Genomic DNA, 17,669 nt, shown 5'->3' with positions numbered 1-17,669 from the left:
AAAAAAAAAAAAAAAAAAAAAAAAAAAAAAAAATCATCTGTTAAGAAGCTCCCGAAGTTCTTGCGAATTGCGACTGTGACATCATTTTTACTTTTACTTTTTCCGCAGCTTTTATTTTTACCGGTTCTTGGGAAGAACATTGAACATGGATTTACCTGCATATCCTTTTTACGTCTCATGGGGACAGTAAAATTTTCATTTTAAATTCGGTGTCCTTCGGGTCGTAAGTCGGCCCGACAAAGGACGAAATATGGTACGGTGCGGTCGGAACAATCTGTCGACGGTCGGCTGATCCGATGACCTGACGGAGACAATTACAATAAACGGCGGAACTATGTGACTTTTAAGACAAGTTTTCGTGGAGAAACCAGCTGTGACGGTGGAGGGCGGTTGCTGCCGTGTGCGACGACACGTGTCACTCAGGTGGCCCAGTCCCCGCCTTCGGTGGTTTCAAATATTTGCCACGTTTTCTCCTCTCTCTGTTTAAAACTGCTTTTCGTTCTCATTTTCTCTCTCTAAACGGAAAATGGAAATGAAAGCGGATGCGGTTAGTGATTCAAAAGTCTCTGCCGCTTCCGAAGTAATTTCGTTTTTTCTTCGTGAGATTATTTGGTGCCAGAAGTAGCTGCGATTGTGTGCGCCGTCGTCATGAGCGGCAGCGGAGAGGCGAGAGAAGAGTCGGCAGACATTAGAGGATCGATCGGCAACATTGCCGCCGTCGAAGCCGAAACATGCAGAATACGGCCATGCACGATCGTTCTGAGAGAGAAACATGAGAATGTTCTCTAATCGATCTTCTCGCGCAGTTCTTCGAGGAAATAGCTTGCGAATTTCCTTCGGTACTCCTTATATGAAGGTAAACGCTTCGAGCGCAAGTTTTAGTGTATTTCGTGGTGCTTGATGCCTTTTTGGCTCCAGAAAAGAGAAGGGCGCTCTTCTCGATTAGTGCATGTGATTCAAAGATCATTGTTAATTAATGCGAGTTCGTTCTACATATCTCGATGCAAATTACATGATTATTCTCATCATAAATTCTTCAATTGCAGTATTGTTTAATGGTTTCGCTCATGCGTTTGAGGATCATTTTATTTCATTTTATTTTACCGAAGGAATAGGCCACAATCATTTACTAATTACGAAACTATATTTTAGCACACTTAAGAATGGATTAAAAATACTTAGAAACTGAGATCTGAGGAACTGGCTCAAGAACAATCATGGAGATTATTCACGAAATTTTTATCAAATCGTAAGAGTCGTTTATAAGGTCTTATAAAACTAGGGTTTAAGACGTAAAAAATTAAGGTGTTGTCTGTTAACTAGGGTTTAAGGCATAAATTGTTTTTGCATAATTGTGCTTGTTTACGTTACATGAAAGATGTTATGGAAGTAATGATTAACGATTTGATTGATCTTTCCAGCAGGAAAAGTTTGTGCTCCCAAACTGTTGCAAGAAAATGGAAATTTCTTGTGGTTCTAGTGGTTTTTATTTTATAATTGTTTATTATTCCGTCCGTTGGGGATATTTGTTTTCCTTTTGTCGCTTTCCGAAGGTCTCGAAAGCAGATTGGAGAGCGAGGGCTCAATCTCATTATACGGTGGGCGGTGGATAAAGCTGAGGAGATGCTGCCGCCGCAGCGAGGTCAGTAGAAAAAAGTTGAAATTGCTGCAGCAGCTGCTGTTGCTGGTGTGGAAAGGACATCAAAATTCAAAAGAAGTATGCTCCCGAAAGGTCAGAATGACTTCTAATAAAGCTGAAAATGCATTAATATGATGGTTGCCTGTCAGAACTCAGCAGTAGTGCCGCTTGGTAAAGTTGAAGCATCCCCATTTTTTGAAGCCTAACCCCATTTCACAAACTTCCCAGCTTGTCTCCAACACTCTGGAGAGTACCAGACGCCCTAGAGACCTTGGGTATGGGCTATTGATTTCAGGTAAGATTTCTTGCTCATTATTATTTGTATTTGTAACGTGTTTTTCTAAGGCATGATTGATCGAGTAAATTGATTTATTATACTGCTGCAGAGACGAACTCGGTAAGAAATGGGCTTAGCCCATTGAAATTTTCCCCAGCTTTCACGTCTGCGTACATTAGATGCCTGTAATAAGAGAAGATCTGAACATTTGCTCTTCCATTTTGTAGCAAACTATATGGAGCAATGCCATAGATGGAAGCATTCAAAAGCTTGTCGTCTGGAGACCGCTTTAGATGATTCATTGACGTAATTAAAAGAGGTAACTATTATTATTTTGTGTTTCCCTTCAGAATTTATTTTGTATTGTTGGATTTGATAAATGCTTCATATTTTTTCATTTCAATAATACTTTACGTTGAAGACACTCATTGCAGAACACACCGCTGTAGCCTTTAATTGCATTGTACATTAAAGACATAAGAACATATCTGTTCCTCAATTTTCCAAGCATATTCCCGCAGTAAAAAATTTAAGAGCTTCTTTCTTATCAATGTTTAACTGTCTGGGGTCATCTATTTACTCGAAATCTGAGATTTCCAGACCCTTTTCTCTACCAGACAGAGGGGCAGGGTACCATTTCAGATAATCCAATTCCCAAAGCTCCATAGCTGATTTAAAGCCTTCGCTGTTATAAATGTATTTTATATGTTTATAATTTTTATTAATCTGGGTTTATCTAACTAGCAAATTTCTATTTCTGAAGAAACAAAGTTGTAGTCCTGAAAGAACAAATTTATATATTGAACATATTTAATTCCTTAATCATGAGTAGAATGCAACGAAGACTAATTCCTGAAAATTTAAGTTGCAATTCCAGGATTGAAATAGATTCGTCCTTTTTTTTTCTCCACCAGTTTCTAGGGGCAAAAAAATATGGAAATGTAAGCGGACTACGCTTTTTCTGATATTATGAACAAACACACTCTCATAGTACTTCTTGGATTATAGGTTTCCAACAAAATCAAAGCCTTCTTTAATGAGGGTTTCACCTCTCATTCGCTGTTCTGTCTCAGGGTTAACGAAGATTATAATTTGTAGATAATGACAAAAAAGAAAAAAAGACATTGTATCAGTCTACATTCTAGCCACAGAATTGAAATATTGGTATTATAGATGTAAATCTAACAGCCTACCATACACTTTCCTTTCGCATCTTCCGCGACGGCCATCTCTTTTTTTTACTTCTGCTGATACAGTTTCATTGGTTTTGTTTTGGGGAGGAGTTACTCAACTTATTTCAGTTGATTTTGGTAACATTGATGCTTAAAACATCCAGGTAAGAGGTAGAAGTAACACGACAAAGTGTAATGAGATATATTCGTTCAAGAACTGAATATTGCCTCTCTCCCTTGTTCGATGCTACTAATATTGGTCTGTGTCACATGCACTTACTCTAAAATCTATCTTCTTAGAACTTAGTCAACAAGGATACATTATTTCACGAAATGGGTTTGAAGTAAAACTTCTAACAAGTTCTTACGTTTGTTTCTTCTTCATGGCTTGTTTGTTGTTGTGCATCCAAACCTTGAAAACTTGCCTCCTTACGCCCACCTCAGCGCAGAACTGCTGCACTTCCAATTCATCGTGTTTCTGAATTCTCCACCCCAGTTTTTCAGCAAACTCTTCCATCTTGTCCTTCTGTCCCTGTGTGAACTTTGTTCTAAATCGTTTTTTCATTAATTGTTGCTGCTGACCGAACAGGTCCCGGGCTCCATTATTGGACTGGTGAAACATGTTTAGATCTTCACTTGAAGACTCGTCCGGAGCTCCATTGCTTCCTCCAAATGCCATCATCGAAGAAATTGGAACTGCCGGCAATTGATGGTGGCGGGAGAGTGGAACTGGTGACCTATCAGTGCGATGGCCATTGTTTCTGATGGTGTTGGAGATGAAAAAACCACTGGGTACAGCTAGCTGTGTGGGCTCGTGATCTTTCACCTCTTTCCGGTGAAAGTTCCGATGGCATTCACAGGCTGCACACTTCAAGGCCTCGGGCGTTCCAGTTTCTCCACCAGGCATGAACTCGCCACAACCATCGAGAACATGGCCTCCAGTACTCGCTGCGTGGTTCTTCAAACATTCTCGATACCGAACTGAAGGAATAACATTATTACTTGCAGGTGGTGTTCTTGAGATTGATCTGCTGCTTGCGATCGGCTGAGTATCTGCAGAGGGTGAGGCAGTAACGGAGGTCTGGACTGGATCTGGGGTTGCTACAGGATGGTCTGTTGTGTGTTTGTGTAAATACTGATGCAGACTCAGTTTGTGATGGTTTTGATTCAGTTGATGAGAGAAATGGAGCTGGGGTACTGTGTGATCTCTTCTGGTATCAGCTGGTGTTAGATGTGTATGATCAGAATTAGGCAGTTTGGTTGAAGATTCCGTATTTGATTGATAGCACAAAGGGGAAGGAGTTCCTATTTCCTCATCTTCACCTCTCATCTCCATTAATATCTGATCTCCAAAAAAAAGGTAACAAATCTAAACTAGCTTACTTTTGGGTGCCAATAACTAAGCCACCTTCCACATCATTACCCTTCTATATCCTAGACATTCATTTGGATCTTCCACGAACTAAGCAACGCTAAGCTCCCTCTGATCATGATCTCAATTAGCCAGGTAGCTAATTAATCTCCAGATTCCTTTGCTAATTCCTGGTGCTTTCTTGCGTCCTCCATCACTCCCAATCCGTTCTCGGAAGTGCTACAAACTGTTGGGTAACAGGAAATAAATGGATTACTGGGGACGGAAAGACAAAAGAGGAGAAATTTTCAACATCTATGAATTCTTGAATTCATACAGAGAGAGAAAGAGAGAGAGGGACCTACCAGCGTCTGCTATCAAAATCTTACCTTTGTTAAATTGGGGAGGGAGGGGAATATGAAGAAATATGCAGTAAGTAAGTAAGAGCAGCAGGAAAACGACAATAGTGAATATGGAAGCTGCTGGGGGATGGATGCAATCAGAAGAAAGAGAGTATAAGAAGAAAGAAAGATGGTGTGTAGGAAGAAGGTAAAGAGAGGTTTTTTTTTTTTTTTTTTTTTTTTTTTTTTTTTTTTTTTTNCTACCACCCGCCCAAACCCAAGATCGGAAGCCGCAGGTGTGGGGGTTTGGAGAATAAAGTGATGACTGCAGAAGAGGACTATTCCAGCAAAACAACCGACAAGGTCATGTTAGTCATCTCCCACAGCCTGCAGCTTTGGTCCTGTTTCTAATAATTGCCTTTCTGGGCACTTTCTGAAACCCTAAACCACTCCCCACTTCCCTAATAAATGTATTCAAATATGCAAGACAGCAGGAGATTAGATTAGATTAGTGACGAAGCCCAAGCTGGTTTTCTGACTAGACTCCTAACTCGGCTGCCCCTTGCCTGGAATGGGATTCTCCCAAAGACAAAACAATACCTCTAAACAAGGGATTATTATGAGCAAGAGAGAGAGAGAGAGAGAGAGAGTTTTTATGAGGGGTGGGGTTATAAAGTGAAGGAAGGGAAGGATGGTCCACTTATGTTTGTAGTGTCAGATTCTCTTTCCCCCTTTCCCCATCAAGGCTGTGGCTGTCTTAATGTTTCTGCAACTCCACTCATCCCCTAACACAACACTTTGCTACGTCTCCACTCTTTTCCATTTATATCAATCGCTAACTTTTGGGGCATTTGGTGGATATCTAACACTGCACGCCAATTTGTACAACACTCACTCACCACTCTGGTTTTTCACCCTTTTCTCTCTTTCTTCATTATACCTCTCCTTTATTTGGTCCACCCCACTTTCCATACCTCTCGCTCTAGGCCTGTCTTCTTTGTTTTTTTACCACGCCCCCTCAGTCCCTGCTCATTTTGACCAGATCTTAACGCATTCAATTCACTGATTTCTTTGTACCAACGCAGCTGAAGTTTGCTTTTGTTCCTGTTCTACCGTCAACTTTCAACAGTTCTCTGCTCCTCCTTTCTCGGTAACTTTTTTTTTCTACCAATCCCTACATATGAATGATACAATTCCTTTTGATTTACTGAGCTTGTATGAGTAAGTTTTCAGCTAAGTTTAGTTTTGATTATCTAACAAACTCTCCCTTACATTAAATAAGTTTAAATACATTCAAAGTTTAGGAGAAAAAATGGAGCTTTGTCAGTCTACCTCTATTATTTTGTTTCTTTAGGAGAAAAAAATGGAGGTTACCTATCTCTATTATTCTGTTTTTTTCTGGGTGGGAAACGCTAGAAGTTTCTTAATCCTTATTAATTAATTTGTATAATGCAGATCAGCTATTGCAAACTAATCAAAGAATAATTTTCTTGGATTAGCAACCTTATAGGATGTTAACCTTTTAGAAAAAAATCTCGCCTATATTTAGTTAAGTAGAAATGATTACTTATGTATTTATTAAGCCTTTGCAAGCTGATTAATTGTTGCCCAACGTCTCTAACTACTAAGGTTAGCAATTAATTGTAATTAATAGCATAAATAATTTATGTTAACATATGAACTTAATTTTCTTCATTAGGTATCACATTTAATGTTAGCTATTTGATTTCCCTCTTTTGTACTAAATTTATGGTAATTCACTTGATGGAATGGACTTTTCTTTTCCCAATGTTGGCACTTTGACAATTATATATATATATATATATATATATATATATATATATATATATATATAATTTAGAATAGGGTAGGATTAGATAAGTGACAAGATTTTTTAACCGATGGATCATAATTTCGTACCTTTCAGATCTGGAATTATTACAGGACTAATTAATTTGACATCTAATCCTCCTTTAAACCATTGTTGAATTACAAAATGTCGAGATTATTAAGAAATTCCAGTAAGCTTTTAAATGAAACAATGTCACATAAAAACCTCCTTCATATTTGTCCCATTCCTAATCGAGATGCAGCCACCAGCTCCACTGTCTTTCTATATAGTACTGAGTGTAAAAGTTCAACCATACCCTTATGATTCTTAGAGAGAAAAATTCATGAGAAGGGTATTAAGGACCTTTCACATACGCCCCATGGGAAACGACTAAGTTGAACACCTGCTGATGCATATGAAGGTAACAACGATATTGTTAATTTTATTTGCTAACTGTTGATTTGATTTATTGACATTTAAGTTTTAAGTTTTTATATCCGACATTTATTATAATGTTATGTAATTATTTTGTAGCCAAATAATACCCATTAAGTTTGACCAATTAGTGAGCTTATAATAATTATAATAGACTCATGCAGTTACATATAATATCATAAAATGGGTTTTTTATTTTTTATTTTTTGAATTGGGAAACATAGATCTGAACGCTAGGTAAGATCTTCAAACACATTAGGTTTCTCGAAACTATATAAGGACATTATTTTATATTTTATATCTGAAAAATAATAGTTAAATTGGTCAAAATGACGGCAGTCAATTTGATGGAACGGCAGCAGTACGCTGCGTTTTGTGGTACGTGCGAAACCTAAATGGCTGCTGATCTTGATCGTGTTTAAGTCAAACAAAGAGTGCCGAAGAAGTGTGTTAATTTAGATCTTAAATCATTTTAATTATTAAATTATTATTTTAATAACGTAATTAATATTTTAGGTTATCCAAATCCACACGCGTCCCATTGCCGCAGGGAACAATTCCCAACCAACTAATATTAATATTAAAAATAATAAAACTGATAACGTGGCGAAAGCCCAGTCCCATTTCCTTTTCCCTCTCCATTTTCCAACGCGCCTCCACGTCACCATTTATTTTCTAATGGAATTTAAATTCGAAAGGTGAGAAGCAAATAATTCGTAGGTTTTTAATGGGCTTTTGGGTCCAAAAATTGAGCCCATCCAAAATTATTTTTTAATAATTGAAAAAAAGTAATAAAATTAAATTTTATATTTTGTCGTTTAGCGACATGGAATCGTTTGGTATAAAAAGAGTGATGGAATGGATGGGTGTGAGAGAGAGAGAGAGAGAGAGAGAGAGAGAGTGGAAGCTCCACAAACGCTTAGAGAGAATGTTTAGTCAACGAAGTAATCCAAACCTCTTGAATTTTTATTTATTTAATTATTATTTTATTATAATTATTATTTGCGTTACGTAAAAAAGTTTTGGTATTTCTTTCTTTTACCGCTAAATTTTGCATTTTCAGTGTCGGTTTCGTACTTTTATGTCGGGCACCCTTCTCTCTCTCTCTCTCTCTCTCTCTCTTCCCACTTTCTTTCTCTTTCCGACAAAATTCGTTATGCGCGTACCACTACTTACCCGCACGTGTCGAATTATTATTCAATGAAGCCCAACCCACGACTTATTGGGCCGTTCAGGCCCACTCGGAATCTTCATGGGCCGTTCTTTTTGTACTATTTGATTGGGCCTGTTGAGTTTGCTATGGGCCTTGATGGGCCGCTGTCTTTCGTACTTGATTTAAATGGGGATTACTTTCTTTTTCTCTCGGATATGTCTCTCCTAGCGTCGTTCTTCGCCTGCGTCAAAACCCAATTGGAGCGCCCATCTGGAAGTTCTTTCAGCCGCCGCATACACGACGTTTCTCTGAATGCAGTCGACAATACGAGGGATCCATTTGAACAAGGTACCCATAGGTATATCCACTTTTATTATGTTATTAACTGCACTGCTGCATTTGTGTTCATTTTGATTGTTTGGGCATTGGGGGGAATCCCTTTATTATCTGCTGCTGCTGCTGACGATGATGATGATTTGAATCAATGGCTCTGTATCTGTGTTGTTCTATGAACCCTTGATGCGAGTTAAATCTATGAACACCTACCTCCATTATCTCATTATCACTTACCCTCCTCATGCTTCCATTCACCATTACACCCTAAAATACACCATTTGTTTGTTCGACATTTGAGGATTCTATTGGCATAACTAAATTAAAGGTATAGTCAAGGAATTATAGACCTTCGTAATGATATTGTTAGGAATTATGATTCTTCACAATTGTACGATACGCTCCACTTTGAGCATAATCTCTTATGGCTTTGCTTTGGGCTTTCTAAAAAAAACCTCGTACCAATAGAGATGTTTCCTTGGTTTATGCTCATAATCATTCTCTAAATTAGTCAACGTGGAACAACAATCCTCAACATATATGATATTGTCCACTTTAGAGTATGAGTTATCTGACTTTGCTTTTGCCTTCTCATGATCATTCTCTTAATTAGTTAATGTTGGACTATTCCTCTCAAGAATCATCAACAACTCGTTCTTAACTAGTTCACGTTGGATGGCTTCTTTCAATAATTCTGGACACCTCCATGATCTTAATCTTATATCTAAAACATTTGAACAGTATTTATTTTGAGGTTTTAAAAAGCAAATATTATTTTGATGGGCTCAATTTCCAATGGACCCATAAAAAGAGATGTTCCAAAATCCAGGATCGGCCCACCTGTCGAGCCCAAAACAGATAAGTTGGGCTTCAAACTTAGCTATTCAAAAACATTAATTAATTAAATATAATAAAACATTGGAACACTTAAAGAAGAAGAAAGCATGGAGGAACAAACTTCATTGGGAATGAAGAAAGAGAAAGTAAGAGAGAGATGAGAAGACAAATCTATATTATATATTATAAAATTTTAATATATTTCGATTTTCACAAACATGAATGTATAGTGGAAAATTTCTGAAAGGGAGAGAAAAATAAAAGAAAATTAAAAAAGAAAAAAAAAAAAAGAAAAATGGATGATGATGGTGGGGAGTCTGCGAAGGAGACAGTATTTCCAAAAACCCGTCTCCCCATCTTTGAAAATTCCTTCAACAACATAATAGCCCTGCCTTTCTTTCTCTTTTTCTCTTCTTTTTTGTTCTTCCCCGTATAAAAACAAAGTTAATTTAATTAAAATTAAACAAAATTAAAGAAAAAGAAGAACACCCCAACATCCTCCCCATCGCCCATCGTGCTGTTCTGTTCTGTTCTGTTCTGCTCTGCTCTGTTCTGTTCTGTTCTGTTGTTGTCTTTTTTTTATTTCAACTTGTGAAGTCGTAGTAAAGCTGAGGTTGTTCTGTGTCGTTGAGGCTCCATGACAGAATGGCCACGCCCGGATTCATATCATTCCCAATTCCATGTGTGAATCTGGGCGTTCTTTGGCTGTGCGAGTGGTGCTGAAGCCACGAGCTTGTCTCGTTTCTGTACATCGAACTCGCCTGCTGCCCTGAACTCGCTGCTTTTCTCTCTTCCTTTTTGTATCTAATCCCACACGCATTGCATAACGACTGTGCCAAATTATCAATAACCCATCAAATCCATATATTAATTGAATGGTTAGATAGAGAATAACAGAGGATTGGATTGGATTGGATTGGATTAGATTGGATTGGATTGGTTTGGTTACCTTTGGGCCACTAGGGCCGTTGCGCCAGAGGGGGGTGGTAGTGGTGTCGCAATTGGCGCAGTGGCGAGCTAACATTTGGTCAGCATTGGAGCTGGATTTATCACCCCCACGGCGGCCACTTTTAGAGGAGGGAGGATGTTTGGTGCGAGATAAATCCCAGGCGAAATTAGAAGCGGATTGCTGCTCCTCGCGGCGTTTCTCATCGAACTCCGTCATACGAGTAGAGGGGGTACCGAGAGAGAGCGTACAATCGACAACCGGAGAAGAGGATTGGAAAGAATAATGTTGAGATTCATAGTAATTATTGTTGTAAGCAGGCATGGAGAAGAAGGTAGTCTGCTGCCCATAAAACGCAGCCTCACAAGAACACTCTCCGGCGGAGTAGCATTGGTAGCTTCCACAGCGTTGCATCATCTTTGTTGACTTTGAATATGAGAAGTAAGAAGGAAACAGAGGAATGGGTAGGAAATGAATGGAAGCAATGGGAGGATTTTATAAGCGAAATGGATGGATGGATGGATATATGTTGGGAGTAGTGAAAGTGAAGAAGACAAAGCCACATCAGCAAAAAATGAGTCCACGTTGTCGGAATGAAGAATATACGGAGGAGAGGTAGTTTTGTTTTAATTCAAACACCGTGGTGGGCCCAACAAATGAAACCGATGTCTGAATTGTCTGCTCTTGTCAGTCTGATTCAGTCAATGTGGGATGTAGGGTTGGAATAAAGCCTTTTGTATGTCTACGCCTGCCTATGTCTATGTGTGCGCTCCTCCTTCTCCGTGTCTATAAGCTTTCATAATCTTAGTAGATAAACTTGTGATCTTCCTCTTAATTGAGATCAATTTAAGCCAAACTCAAACGGAAATGCAATGTAGGTTAGCTTCCTTGGCAAGGAAAACGAGGAATAGGAGTGTAGTTTGAAGTTCTACTTACATTTCACGAAACCGAAAATGGTGCTTTAAGAATCTTGAGCTTAGAGGGGGGAGAGGGGGGAGTGTTTCTTTAATCACGTGCCTTTCTTGGTTGGGATTCTTAACGTTTGAAAGTGAACAAAATGAGGAAGAAGAAAGATGCGATGCGATGCTTGCGATACTGAGGCAATCATGAAAGCAAAGGACTGTGTTGGGTCTCCTAATTTTATTAGGTTATTAGATTCTGAGTCAAAGATACAACCTCCCAAAAAGGAAAAGCGTCCTCCAAACACACACACACACACATACATATATATATATATATATATATATATATATATATATATTACAACTCAAAGTAATCCCTAAATTATTAAAAAAAAAAAAACAAAAAATCCGACCAAACTGGGCTTTGAAAACGTGGGCCCCACAGGTTGTGTGTTCTGATGTGTAGAAAAATAAATAAAAAATATAAAAGAAACAATCAGATCGTCTTGAGATTGATGATGATATGCTCCTCTCTCTCTCTCTCTCTCTCTCTGTACCAAAATAAAGATGCTCTCTCTCTCTCTCTCTCTCTCTCTCTCTCTCTCTCTCTCTCTCTCTCTCTCACTATTGCTTTATGAGAGTCCAATCCACGTAGGATAGGAATGGCCACATCATCTGTTGCTTACGTGGCCATATCTGTTGATTATTATTAGATGCGAGAAAGAATTAGAATGGGGAAGAAGTATTGTTGGAAGTGATAGGTATGGGGACGTGGAATGTGGAGAGTGGTTTGTGCATGCATGCATGCAAAAAACGACAGTCAAATTAATGGCAAATGTGGAGGAATTCCAAACAATAATATAATTAAACCTAGAATAAAATAAATAAATAAATAAATAAATATAAAATTAGGTATTGAGAGAGGGAAGGAGTTGGGAGTTTAAAAAGGAAGGAACACGACATCCTTTGGTTCCTCAAAAGCAACAAATGTCTTACTGGAATGAATGTCTGTGGGAACCTTTGCTTCCTTCCCCCCAACTCTGCCCTACATTTCATTGCCTTCTTCTTCTCCTTCTTATTTGTTTTTAATTAAATTAAATTAAATTATACGTCGATTCTCCACAATGGTATGATATTATCTACTTTGAGCATAAGCTCTAGTGACTTTGCTTTGAGCTTCTTCAAAAGGCCTCACACCAATGAGGAGAATATTCTTTATTTATAAACCCCGAAATTAGCGGATGTGAGACTTTTATCATCCAACAATAATTAGATTGAGATAAAGACATATTAATATTTGTGGTAAAATTAAAAGGAGGGAGTTTGTACAACTACTTGTAGGTATAACCCGGAACAAGCCGCCTGCCAAAGTTAATACCTATTTTGTCCTCACTCTACCTAATATTCATATTCATATTCATATTCATATCATTGTCTCTTCTTACGAGGGGCTCTCTGCAAATCCTTCGCTTTTTGTTTTGGATTTTGTTCGTTTTTTTTTTCCTACTATTTAAATTATTATACATGAAATTATTATCTTGATGTGGATTGATGAATAAGTTTTGTTTTTTTTTTTTAAGAAACATATTTGAATTTTTAGCATCAAAATATGGTTTTGAAAACTTTGGAGACTTTATTTGGTGTGTTCTTTTTTTTTTAATATATGTAAAAATAAAATAAGAAATTAATTTCTCTGTATTAAGCTTTAATAATTAGTAAAACTAGGAAATCTTTTTCTTTTTCTTTTTTATTTTCTTTTCTCAAATGATATTTTGTTTCTTGTGGTTGTTAACGATTAATAATTAGACGTGACTGCTTTTTCGAGTACTGGTTTTTTGGCTTTAATTCTTATTAAACCTTGTCCTTTAATTGAATTTTAACATTTTGTTATTGAATTTAAGTTGGGTTATAAAATTTTCATTATTTCATTTAAGAATTTTATGCACAATTTTGAATTTAGTTTCAGCATCTTATGCCTTCAACTATCTAATTTTTTTATTTCTCGATTTTAAAAATTAAACTTATGAACATTATTGTCACTTTTTTTTTTTTTTTTTTTTTTTTTTTTTTTTTTTTTTTTTTTTTTTTTTTNAGAAAGCACTGCTTGAACTCGTCTATTAAATATGTAGTATACACTAAGCTGAGTATCAAAAATATGCCTACTATGAAGTTGACAGAACTCAAACCCGTTGTAACTAGTCGAACTATGATCGATGGACGGCGTTGTATTATAGGTGTTTTGAGTTGCTTAAGATTAAAGTAATGTGGTGTGGAAGATTTGAAGGGTAAAAGAAGATGGTAAGATGTATGGGCTTTTTTGAGTGGGAGTTGAGTTGAATCCAAAGAGAACGTTATAATAAGATCTCCCATCTTTTCTTAGTATTCTGAAGGGTGTTAAAGGGACACAAAAGGGGAGTTTGATTAGATTAACAAATAGTTTGTTCTTTCTCGAAAATGGTGTCCTTTGATTCGATTAATTCATCGTCACAATTTTCGATTCAATTTCCATGAAAAGGTTTAGCTTGGTATCACTGGACTTGGATCATTACCAATGGTATTAGAGCTAGACATCGAGTGGTGTGCCAATTGGGATGTTGGGCCTCAAAAGGAGGTGGATTTGTGAGAACCCACATTAGTTCAATACTTGTGACATTTGTAATCTTCACACGCTCACAACCAATCTGAATGGAAACTCAAGTCCTATATATATACATATTTTTCTCCGGTTTTGTGGCTTCGTTGGACCTTATGCGAGATTTGTCTTCGTCAATCGAACATCGCTTGTGTGAACTCCAAGCTACACACGCTGCCTGCGCGTGCATGTTCAATCGTCTGCGACACAACTGACTTGCCTCTAATCAAGACTATCAAGATTAAGGTCTCTCAATGTAACATTGCATCTCATCTTGTTATCTTGGTTCCCAATCGATATAGTCTATATGTTTTGACGTCATTCCAAGTCTCACGACATGTTTGGCAAAAGCATAGCGTTTTCTGCCTTACACTTGGGATGACTGCGGTGGAGGCCTAGGCCATCACACCGCCCGTCCCGAGATCTTCCAATTTGGAATGGTAAACAGGTGTGACATTTTATCCCATCTTGATAGTCGGGCGACCCGCCTCGTCGGGCTATAAGATAGTAGCTGCATGAATCGAAGCAAATACTAGAGTGGGCCCATTGGCTCTAAGCCGTACGTACCACTGTTCAATGCCATATTCTGCTGCGCATAAACTTTTTCTTGTTCTATGGCGTTGGGTTGAGGGGATCCATATATGTTGTTCAGGTCGATCAAAAGGAAGATATGAAGCACTGTTGGGTAGACCATGGCTCCAACCATAAGAACTTGGAGTCCATATCATGGTGAAGGTAAGGTTGTACTCTTCCGATCTTCAGACTTCCCGCTTTGCCTGGCTCGTTCTCCAGCCTCACTCGTGGCTCTCCACGGGAGGGTCATTGAACAACTGGAAAAAGTCCGGTCCCTGCTTTGCCATCCACTCTGGTTTCGTCCCGCTGTTGCGCGACTATCTTAGTCACAGCCCGCCATTATTCAAATGTACTTTTGATTATTGAGGTATTAATATCCGAATTAATAATATTTTAAATCAATGAATAAAATTAGAAATATATTGACAAGATTATTAATATATTTATTATTTATTATTTATTTAAATAAATAAATAAATAAAACTGCTTCTCCGTCGTAGTCTTGAGAGTTCCAATCAAATCTGAAATCTAAAGCCTTCGCTCATTTGGACCCTCCCGCCTCTTCCTCTTCCTCTTCCTCTTCCTCTTCGTAATTTCACTCCACACTCATCTTCCTCCTTCATCCTTCCTCACCGTCATGGTTGTCATCTACACGCTCTGATTATACCTTCAATCTCACTCAATCACCTATTCTTGCTGCGACTTTTTTCTCCGGTTTTAGGGATCCATTTTGCCTGGGTGCGGGCCCGAATTCTCTGGAAATCGGACTGGAAAGAACACCCATACGATTCCCCGTCGATCGCCAATTTCATATCCCTGAGTTGGTTGCTACAGACGACGGAATTGCGCCGAATTTCATCACGTTGATTTGGTTGGAATATTTGCGGTGCGGAGGCGGCGTAGATAATGGGGCTGCTTAGTATCATTCGTAAAATTAAAAGGAAGGAGAAGGAAATGCGCATACTCATGGTGTATGTAAATCTCTCTTTCTCTTTCCGCTTCTGTCTATTTCTCTGCATCTCATTCACTTGGATCCATTGTTTATTGTTTTTCAGAGGTCTTGACAACTCTGGGAAAACTACGATCGTTTTAAAGATTAACGGGGAGGATACTAGCGTTATCAGCCCTACACTTGGCTTCAATATCAAGACTATCATCTATCAGAAGTGAGCTTCCTTCCTAATTTTACCATGTTTTTCATTCATAATTATTTCTGGATTGAGATTTTCTTTTCAAGTTTTGGGATCTGTTATGCACACTTCTCACTCTTTAGTTGTTATTTAGCTCCAGCAAATAAATTGAGATGAACATGAACATAATGTATGGGTTCTTTTGCAAGTCTTTCTTATTCTGAGAATTTTTGGTGATGACACGGAACAAATCTCATCTTCACTACTACATTAGCTGTTTTAACTAGCTTCTAAGTTCTAAAACCTTAATCATCTACTTCTGGTTTGATTTCTTTTTCTTGTGGGAAATTTTCTAGTTCAGGTGTTTGAAATTTTGAAGCCATAGACTGAAGACATTTGAAATGCTATTAACTATTTTCTTTGATAGGTACACACTTAACATATGGGATGTTGGGGGCCAAAAGACTATAAGATCCTATTGGAGGAACTATTTTGAGCAGACTGATGGTTTAGTATGGGTTGTTGACAGTTCTGATCTTAGAAGATTGGATGATTGCAAATCAGAACTCGATAATCTTTTGAAAGAAGAGGTTTGAAGTCCCCCTTTTTTCAATGGGCAAATTGACAATGTCATAACCTATTTTCTCTGGTATAGTTGTGACTTGTATGTTGGTTTATGCATATATTTCCTTTATCTGTTTGATTTGGAATGACTGACTGCATCATTTCTTTAAACTGGAGTAAGCAAATTATAGGCTCCATCTTTCCATTTTCATTTTTTATATGAACCAAGACATCACATTTTGGAATGGAAAAGAATAAAGTTTCTATTGTGGTTTTGTTGAGAGCTAAGCTTTTAGCTTGCATAATCTTGTGTTTAGAACTTGGTCATTCAAGTGGTATTGATAAAACCTCTTGTGGAGAAGCATAGGCTTTATAAGTTGATATGTGGCCCTCTTATACTTTCAACCTGTGTTTTTGTGTATCCTCTCTGATACTTTCATATATCATAATGAATCAGTTTCTTACCGAAAGAAAGATTAAAGTATACAAGCAGTAGATCAAATGTTAGCAATGAATGATCAGAGCTTCTATAAAATATTATGTGGATGATAAAGAATGGTAATTTACTAATGTTGTCGATCATATTACAGAGGCTTTCTGGAGCATCATTGCTTATTCTAGCTAATAAGCAGGACATAAAAGGAGCTCTTTCTCCTGAGGAAATTACTAAAGTAAGAAGTTCCTCTTCTAAGCTTCAAGTTCAATTCTTCTTTGATTGGATCTTTTCAAGTTTTTTGTTCTGTAGTTTCTTTGCTGAAGACCTTGCATGTTGTTATCGTTAGGCATAATTTAGTTCATTCCACATCTATTTGTAGGGTAGGCTACGTCCTCATGCAATAGTATTTTAGGAAAATCATGAGCATGAAATAAAGGTTGCATTGCATGTGTAGACTGCAATAGTAACTGGTATTAGTAACTGGTATGTATTCTTCTTTTGAGGTTGGATGTTCAAATCTCTATAATTGAAGAACTTTTTGTATTAAAAAGAAAACATTTATATCACTGCTCTCTGTCACTACTAAGTGGATATTATTACTAAGTTGGAGTTGGAGTTGGAGTGTGGAGCTCTAAAAGAAATGCTATCCAGTGCCCAGTTTACAGCGAGGGGTTAACAAGAACTAGTACATTACTGCCTGCTTATTTGTTCATCTCCTACTCTCCAGGTGCTGAACTTGGAAGCCATGGACAAAACCCGGCACTGGAACATTGTTGGCTGCAGTGCCTTCACTGGTGAGGGGCTGCTGGAGGGGTTCGATTGGTTGGTCCAAGACATTGCCTCCAGAATCTATGTGCTAGACTAGTACCTTTTCGATTCCATTTCTCGTTCCTGTGGAAACTGATCTAAATTTTGTTGAACATGTGTGTTGCTGCCTGCTCTTTCATGTTAAACGCTCATCAGTTTTGAAGAGTGATCGTAATTGTTTAAAAATATATATATTTGAAGAAGGGATCTGGATGTTCACTTACATGGTAGTAAGTATATATCTCAGGCAACGTCAGAGTAAAAGAGACTGTATCAATATGAGGAAAGAAAACCATCAAAACACAACAGT

The 17,669-nt window shown here is 37.7% G+C and overlaps 3 protein-coding genes and 2 long non-coding RNA genes across 9 annotated transcripts; 3 read left to right on the top strand and 2 right to left on the bottom strand.

Annotated features, from left to right (window-relative positions):
* Positions 1-404: 404 nt before the first annotated feature.
* On the top strand, positions 405-3,804 carry LOC111781543. Of its 3 annotated transcripts, none has more exons than XR_002813001.1 (4): positions 405-1,732; positions 1,868-1,934; positions 2,144-2,235; positions 3,678-3,804. It is a non-coding gene; the product is annotated as an uncharacterized LOC111781543 (long non-coding RNA). The 3 variants fall into 3 exon arrangements; XR_002813000.1 differs by having other exon boundaries at positions 406-1,717; positions 1,789-1,934; XR_002812999.1 differs by having other exon boundaries at positions 411-1,934.
* LOC111781541 (zinc-finger homeodomain protein 6-like) lies at positions 3,061-5,947 on the bottom strand. Of its 3 annotated transcripts, none has more exons than XM_023662201.1 (2): positions 5,865-5,947; positions 3,061-4,446 (listed from the first exon to the last, which is right to left on the bottom strand). In XM_023662201.1, the coding sequence occupies exon 2, from the start codon at positions 4,422-4,424 to the stop codon at positions 3,453-3,455; it is 972 nt and encodes a 323-aa protein (XP_023517969.1). In that variant the 5' UTR covers positions 4,425-4,446; positions 5,865-5,947; the 3' UTR covers positions 3,061-3,452. The 3 variants fall into 3 exon arrangements, with proteins under 3 accessions (XP_023517969.1, XP_023517967.1, XP_023517968.1); XM_023662199.1 differs by having other exon boundaries at positions 3,061-4,686; positions 4,805-5,866; XM_023662200.1 differs by having other exon boundaries at positions 3,061-4,686; positions 4,829-5,866.
* LOC111781544 lies at positions 4,334-6,501 on the top strand. The gene is made up of 2 exons (XR_002813002.1): positions 4,334-4,448; positions 5,866-6,501. It is a non-coding gene; the product is annotated as an uncharacterized LOC111781544 (long non-coding RNA).
* Positions 6,502-9,701: 3,200 nt separating this feature from the next.
* On the bottom strand, positions 9,702-10,776 carry LOC111782056 (GATA transcription factor 18-like). Its single transcript, XM_023662831.1, has 2 exons — positions 10,319-10,776; positions 9,702-10,199 (listed from the first exon to the last, which is right to left on the bottom strand). Exons 1-2 carry the CDS (start codon positions 10,730-10,732, stop codon positions 9,954-9,956), a joined length of 660 nt encoding a protein of 219 aa, XP_023518599.1. The 5' UTR covers positions 10,733-10,776; the 3' UTR covers positions 9,702-9,953.
* A 4,156-nt stretch (positions 10,777-14,932) lies between these two features.
* On the top strand, positions 14,933-17,524 carry LOC111781980 (ADP-ribosylation factor-like protein 2). Its single transcript, XM_023662731.1, has 5 exons — positions 14,933-15,393; positions 15,478-15,588; positions 15,980-16,142; positions 16,707-16,787; positions 17,280-17,524. The coding sequence occupies exons 1-5, from the start codon at positions 15,329-15,331 to the stop codon at positions 17,415-17,417; spliced, it is 558 nt and encodes a 185-aa protein (XP_023518499.1). The 5' UTR covers positions 14,933-15,328; the 3' UTR covers positions 17,418-17,524.
* The last annotated feature ends 145 nt before the right edge of the window (positions 17,525-17,669 follow it).

The sequence above is a fragment of the Cucurbita pepo genome, chromosome LG19 (genome assembly GCF_002806865.2).
Source record: "Cucurbita pepo subsp. pepo cultivar mu-cu-16 chromosome LG19, ASM280686v2, whole genome shotgun sequence".
In the NCBI taxonomy this organism is placed as follows: Eukaryota; Viridiplantae; Streptophyta; class Magnoliopsida; order Cucurbitales; family Cucurbitaceae; genus Cucurbita; species Cucurbita pepo.
The sequence above is the reverse complement of the archived record's forward strand: the minus strand, read 5'-3'. Positions and strand labels throughout refer to the sequence as shown.